The 7,212-nt window shown below is 48.5% G+C and overlaps 1 protein-coding gene across 1 annotated transcript in view; it reads left to right on the top strand.

Annotated features, from left to right (window-relative positions):
• Positions 1–7,128: 7,128 nt before the first annotated feature.
• Positions 7,129–7,212, top strand: part of ETH_00003965 (uncharacterized protein) — a gene marked incomplete at both ends in the record, with an annotated part of 3,522 nt that continues 3,438 nt past the window's right edge. The window contains one exon of the mRNA XM_013377450.1: positions 7,129–7,212. Within this exon, the coding sequence (XP_013232904.1) occupies positions 7,129–7,212 (84 nt within the window).

The raw sequence follows: 7,212 nt of genomic DNA, 5'->3' as shown, positions 1-7,212 counted from the left end.
CCTGTTGCTGCTGTTGCTCTCGCCCCCGCTTTGAGTCTGCTGCCGCTTCGGAGGCAGGAGGAGCAGCTCCTGCTGCTCCCCGTGCTCCTGCGGCGCCAGGTTGGGGTAGGTTTGGGGCCTTGAGGGCCCGCGTCATGGGAACGGAGGCAGCGGCGGCGGGTTGAGTTCTGGGGGGAAGAATTGACTTCTAGAGGGTAAAAAGGGAGCCTTGATCGCCTTCAAAAGAGAAAAGTTGGAGCACGGAAGCTTGCGGAGAGGTGAGAATCGAAGAGACGCCCCTGCTGCTGGAATTGCTGCTGCTGCTGCTGCTCCGTTGTCGGCAGAGGGGCCCCCAAAAAGGCGTGGTGTTCTACGGAGGCCCCCATAGCCCGAAGTGAATGCACAAAAACTACCCTTGCTGCTGACTCCTTTCCATTTTGCTGCTGAAGCGAAAAGACGGGAATCTGTGCTTTCTCGCGGTGTTATTCACTGCTGCTGCTGCTGTTGCTGCTGTTGCTGTTACTCGTGCTCGCCTGGTCCTGCTGCTGTTCTTGCACTTCCTGTACCATTGCTTCACCTGTATCTGTTTAAAGGGGGTATTTTAAACACGATTTTGACGAGATACAGCTATTGAGTTGGTCCTTCTCCTCCCCTCTGGCTGCCCCACTCAGGTGGCCTCATCGGGGTAATGATCCTGCAGCGTTATCTTTCCTTGGTTTTATGGGCTCTTGAATTTCTGCAGTTTACAGAGAAGCACAAAAGAAGAAGCTACTCAGCTGATCAGCTGCCTCATCTTTACAAAGCATGAGGTACTTCTCATGTTCGCAAAGCACGAGGCACTGCTGATTAGCTGAATAGTTTCTTCTACTGCGCTTCGCTGTAAACTACAGCAATTCAAGACCTCATACTTAGGCAATCTAGCAACTAGGCTTGAGGCTGAATAGAAAGCAAGAAGACTGGGACTTTCCTCCTCTCCAAATCAGCTGCTTGAATTGGCCCCACAGTTAGGGGAGCCGGGCTGTTCCCGTATGTTAAGAACCTTCCTGAAAGTGCCTAAGTTAGGCAGATATATACCGAGTTCCTTGCGCAATGCTTTAGCATGAAAACGTTTTAGTACAAAAGAATTCTTTCGGGTTCGCTTCTTAAAGATGCCTCATGATTTATAGGTCTGGTCGTAAAGCCAAGACCGTCCTAGTTTGCCTGCTACATAGCATTCCACGTAAGTAGCTTACCGAGAAATGGTGTGGGTAACAAGCTGGCGTTTGGTTGACTAGGCCCCAACTGCCAGGGGTGAGGCAGCTTAGCAACTTATGCAAAGGACTGATGATTCTTCGTGCGACTAAAGCTCTCAGTGGATTCAACAAGACTTCGGTAGCACTACGTATCCACTCGACTAGTTGTTTAAGTGCATATCGCCTGCATACAGATTTCCCAACACATAATGAAGAAAGACAGTGTCCCGAAATCTAGAGAAAAAGCACGTCCTGCAAAGTCCACAGTAACATTCACTTTTCATACGCTTATTTGTGTCTATTTAGAATTAACGTCCAACAGTTGCAGCTCCTTTACAAGTGGCATGTGAACAGCAGAATAGTGAAAATGTTTAATATATTGCAAGCCTAGTAGTGAATGCTATAAAAGCTGCTGCACAGGCACTCCGTGGTGGAGGCCGTTGCGATCATCTGTATGGGTGCTGACGTATCCGTCGAACGTACTTGCCTCCCTACTACACACAGGCGTTGCTTCAAATAAACCAGGCAAAACCATTTCTAGTGGCGCTATTTAGGTTACAGCGAGCAGCCCTTTTTGTGGTGCAACCTGCGACAGATTCACTTGGGCCTCGTTTACAACCTCTTCGGTATGGCCTTGCCGTCGGTATCACTCTTTCTTTTGCAGCGACTCTTGGCGTTAACTTTTTCCGTAATTGCTATACGTCAACTAGCCTTGTTAAGCACGGTTTTCTTCTGAAGGGCCACAAAAATCTCGCTGTTCGTAGGACGGAACACAACTACCGTTGTATTTTCGAACGTAGCGCGCAGCTTTGGCCACTCACTTCGTCCAAACTCGCAAGAAATGCCTTTTTATTGCTTAGTTTCGCCTGCAAACGCTCGGAATCTGCGTACTAGGCACACCTTGTTCCTGTGGTGTGCACACGAATACGCCTGCCGCATTAGGTCTACACAGGCTAGCTTGTCGTCAAGTCTTGGACCGTTTCCTGACTCCTAGCCATGTGCCGTTTCCCCAACAGCTTTTCCAAAGAAACTTTGTAACTTAAAATAGTACAATTACCTTTACAAACGCCTTGTATTAAGTGTGCTCAACGGTTCAGCACTTGGCATATTTGGTCAAATTAACTGGTCAATACGAGGCTTCGAGATTGGATGATGTTGTAAATTAAATCATAGTGCACAAAATACTAAAATGCGAAGAAAGAAGAGTGGTTTGTATCAAGTGTAATGGCAAAATTTGCCAGGTATTTTGTCGATCACGTATTTACCTGCATGTGACATTGCTGTGGATTTCTGCTCGGCAAAGAGTGTACAGCCACGCATTACACCAGCCGATGTTAATTCCCGATGAATTTTGAGGTTGTGGGCGAGTTCCTTGGCAGTTTGGGTACTCACCGGATGCAGTTTTTGTTGGCCCTTAATGGGCCTTATTGGTGAGATGCACAGCTATGCTCCTCCATTTTCTCAAGCATCAGCTAGAACCTGGGGATTTTTCTGTCGTGGAAGCTCCGCTCTGGCTGGAAATAGCTGAACGGAGAAAATTCTAGCACACGGAGATAGTCTTCGACATCCTTCGCAAAGCGGTTTATTGCAGGGGACTTCGAGCCTTGGGGTCCATCGGAGGTCCCTACTTATCTGCACTGGCTGGGCCCAATGCCCAGGGTGGACTTACTTAAAGAAACTCGCTAGATTCAAAATGCATGGAGTTTCAGATGTTGGCTAATACCTTTCTCCCGTGAGAGTCAAAGTCTCACGAAATCCTGGAATATTTTTTGAGGTAATGCAGTCAGTCAAAAACACTGTTCATCATATCCACTTCTGGTGAAGCTGCTTTGATGTGGTAGCCCAAAACTTCTACATGGTGCACAAGCATGCATTTCGCTGCAAAGTTGTGCACTAGCCGATAAGCGGCGAGGCAGATGGGCTCCACTCAGCCTGCTGGTGTCTCACAACAAAGACTCGCCGTGTCTGAAGAATGGCGTGTGCCAACAAGCGCTTTAGCTCTTTTCTGTTTGCTTTGCACTGGAGGACTTTTCCTTGATACCGCTTCATTTAAGTGGGAGCTGCGTTGCCCCCTCATGCGCCAGGCAGTACTTGGGAGACGCACACATGGTCAGGGCAACAAGTGGACCGCTGCATAGGCCCCGTGCCCTCTGGAGATAATTTCCTCCTTTTTCTCTTTAATGGCCGAATCTATGGTGAAAACAGTCCGACATTCGAATTTTCCTTCAAATTGTGGACGCAAGGCGTACGAGCATATGTGAACATCGCTGGATTTAGAACAAATCTTCGACCTTTAGAAAGAGTTTTGCATATGGGGAGAGCATGAACAACATCTTAGCAACGCTTTACGGGTCAGAAGCAACTGAATCAGCGGCCGGCATCGCATTTTCTCATCCCTATCTTAGAGACCTGATGCACCCTAAAATTTTTGAGGCCCTATACTGCCTGTTGGCATTGTTGGCACTTCAAGATTTCGCGAAGACCTGGGGGCACAGAAGCAATGTGTTGGCAACAGATTTCCGAAACTTTCTTCGCGGGGGCAAGACCATAAAGTGACTGTTTCGTGTTGATCCATTTTGGAAAGCTATCTTCGCAGCAATTATACTGAAGCCGGTCTTTCCATAAAGCCACACGAGGGGAGGGATCCCCAGGTTGGTTTGTGTGTAAAAGGCAGCTGCTCCGGAGTTTGCCGAGGTGGTGAAAAGGCGGTGCATTGTCCTGTATAATGCGGTGCCAAAATATTATTGTCAGCAGCGTCAGAATCTTCGATTGGCAAGCTGTGTAAAGTTCCCAACAAACAATGTAGTAAACTGCTAACGAAGTGGGGTTTCAAGGAGCCTCGCGACAACTTCACTCGTTCTGGTCTGATGGAACTTAGTGTCAATAGGTCAGTGTCAGTGGCCATGCCTGTGGGCCAGTCTTAGTGCGCACGGGCTCTTTGTAGGCTTGAAGAATCCTACCCAGAAAATCCATCCCGTGAATTCGCAGTTTCCGGCCCTTTGCCGCTTGAGTGCCTCTAGCTAGCGGAAAATTGAGGGTGAAACTAGAGGGCAAAGCAGGCCTTGTCGCCATATGGCTAGGTCTTTTCGAGTATTTCCTATTTCTATTTATTACGTCAATCTACATACGCTGAATTATATAACCCCAAAAGCCATTCTCGGGCTACGTTGTAGTGCGCAGGACACTCAGGGTATATTCGCTTGTTTTTGAGCCCGTAACTCCTCCTTTTGAACCAACCACTATTGACAATGACCGCCCTTTCACCAAAAAAATGATCAAGTAGCTGTGTGAAGCTGAGAAGATCTGCAAGGCCAACGCCTTCATTTACTGTCTCCACAGCTACTGTATCTCTATACACAGTTTGTGGAGCTATTCTGAAATGTTTCTTCCTAGCGGATAGGTGCGTGCATTAGGGGAAATCTGATAACAATTTGAGGGTTTTTGAGGCTCTATCCTCCAGGCAGCTCTTTGCCGTCTAACAGTTCAGTTTTAATCTTGAGTAGGTTTAGGCTAGTGTGCAAGTGGCTCACTGCTGCCCCAGGTGGGCCTCACTGAGAGTCCCGTGGCCGTCTTCCTTTGCAAGTTGAACACCCTAAACACCCAAGCCCTTTTATCTCTGAAGTATCCCGCTTTATTCTGTTTCTGTGCAGTTATTGCAGCAGCAGCAACGGCAGCAGCTGCAGCAGCTGCACACAGTTTCCGTTCTACTGGGAAGCCACTTGCATTATGCTTGGGTTTCTAGTCGCATATTTAATTATTTCTACTTTAGGGATAATGTTGGCTCCGTAATTTTCAGTAAAGTGAGGAAAATAGCAAAGCATTTATTGAGACGACCCTCCCACCTTTCGGGAGATGAGAAACCTTCCGTGAGTAAACAGCTGCACATTTTAGCCAATATTTTGGCTTTTTAAGAGAAATTTGGGTTTTTCCTTTCTTATGGATTTGACTGCATCTGGATTCTTTGCAGTTAGATAAAACTAAAGATGGATTACACTTTTATGCCATTCTGTTTGCTGGCGGACAGGGAGACGGGGAGGTGGCCTGTGCCTTTCTGTGCTGTTTGCTACAGCAGCAGCAGAGAGTTGCTGTTAAAGCATTAGCTGCAGCATCTCTGCAGCTCCTTCAATTACCAGCTTTAGCGGCAGCATCGAAACTGAATTGCTGCTGAAGAGGCCACGTGCACCTGAGTCCGAGTACTCTTCTGAAGGGAACTCTCCGTTTAAGTGGTTGAAGACACATCAATTTAAAAAGCAATTAGTTCTTGTTGCTGTTAATGCACTTTCCTGCGTGTCTGCCGCCGGAAATAAGGCGGCAGAGTACAGAGCACAGAAACTGAATGCGTGGGGCAGCGGTGCGCCCGGTGTTCATTGAACTACTTCAATGCCTTCAAAACATGAAATGCCGCAACTTTTCAACAAATTCTTTCTTGAATTGTAAATTGCTTAGTTATCAATGCTTGTTTTTCATTGAAACTCACCGGCTTCCTGTGCACGCTCACGAGGGCTGTGGGAGAGGGGTGCACGGAATCGACGGTGGCGACGCTAGGTTAGACGAATGGCGGGACAAAGAAATGTCATATTCATGAATTAAATGTTTAGTTATAAATTAAATTCAGTAAAATAATAATTCCAAATGGCTCCAGCTGAGGGACGGGGAATCCTCCCCGCCGTGGCACGTGAGGCGGCTCGCCACGCTGATCCCAGGGACTGAGCAACGTTGGAAGCCCCCACCGTCACATTTCTTCGAATTTGAACTAAAGCCATTTAACATATTTTTCCAATATATTTTAATTGTTTTACGGCTCCAAATAAACCCCCCACAGCGGCAGCGGAGCAAGGGGGGAGCCCACAGCGTTCCGACTCGACGCTGCAAAGGAGGCAGGCTCTCCTCTCTTTGCTATTGATTTGACTTTGTAAAGTTAATCAAAAAGCAAACATTTTCCCGAGTTCCTTCTATGTTGTGTTCTGGAGTGACCCCTAGGTTGTGAGTGCCACCTGGGGAGCGAGTCCTGGTTGGAGCAGCAGCGGCGGCAGAGCCAACTGCAGCAGCAACAACAGCACCAGCAGCAACTCATCTTTCCCCTGCTGCTCCAGGGCACTTCGAAACAGCCTTCTTTCTGTCTTTCCTCTTTCTTTACTTTGGCTGTTCAGCAGTGTCCATCTCAGGCCTCTGCTGCTGCTGCTGCTGCCGCTCGTGCTGCTGCTGCTGCTGATCCAGGTGATTGCTTCACTCGAAGGCAACTGGACTCAGCACACTCAGGACAGCGCGCTGCTGCTGCCAGCGACTTAGACAGCAAATAAACAAGTGGAGGAAGCAGCAGCAAATTAAGCAGAGGCAGCAGCAGCGACCAGCAGCGGAGGGGCAGCAGCAGCAGCAGAGCCCAGCGGCTCGTCAATGGTTTCGCGAGAAGACAAAAGGAAAACGTCTTCAGAACTTTACGCGTCCCTTAGACGCTCAAACCGACAAAACCCTAAACACTAAACCCTTACGTTCCCTCCCCAAACCCCAAACCCCCAAGTAGGGTTTGCTGAAGTGACCCTGCACAGCCCTTTCAGCTATTTCGGCTGCGGGCCTCCTGCTGCTTCCCCTTTCAGCCTTTTACTCTCTGCAGCAGTTTGCTGCTGCTTGCTGCTGCTGCTGCGCCCTGTCTCCTCTGCTGCGTGCGCGTCTCGGTGGTCTTGCTGCTGCTGCTGCTGCAGCGTTGCTGCACTTTTGCCTTCCTTTGTTTTTTTGCCTTTTCTCATTTTTTCTTTTTGCTTTTTTTCTCCTCTTTTTCTTTTTTGCTGCGCCCGAGCTGTTGCTGGTCTCGCCGCTGTTGCTGCCTCCTTTTTGCTGCTTCTTTTAAATATTTTAAATCTTGTTTTCTTTTGTCTTCAGACGGAATTCGGATCTTCCTTTTCTTTCCTTGCGTCTCCAAATGTCTCTCTCGAGCGCCTTCCTCGGGAGCGCAGCAGCTGCTGCTGCGGGAGGCGCTTTGCTGCTGGCCCCCGGAGCAGCAGCA

This window comes from Eimeria tenella, genomic scaffold (assembly GCF_000499545.2).
Source record: "Eimeria tenella Houghton genomic scaffold, Eth_scaff52, whole genome shotgun sequence".
Classification (NCBI taxonomy): Eukaryota; Apicomplexa; class Conoidasida; order Eucoccidiorida; family Eimeriidae; genus Eimeria; species Eimeria tenella.
Note: the sequence above shows the minus strand (reverse complement) of the source record. Positions and strands in the feature narration are given on the sequence as shown.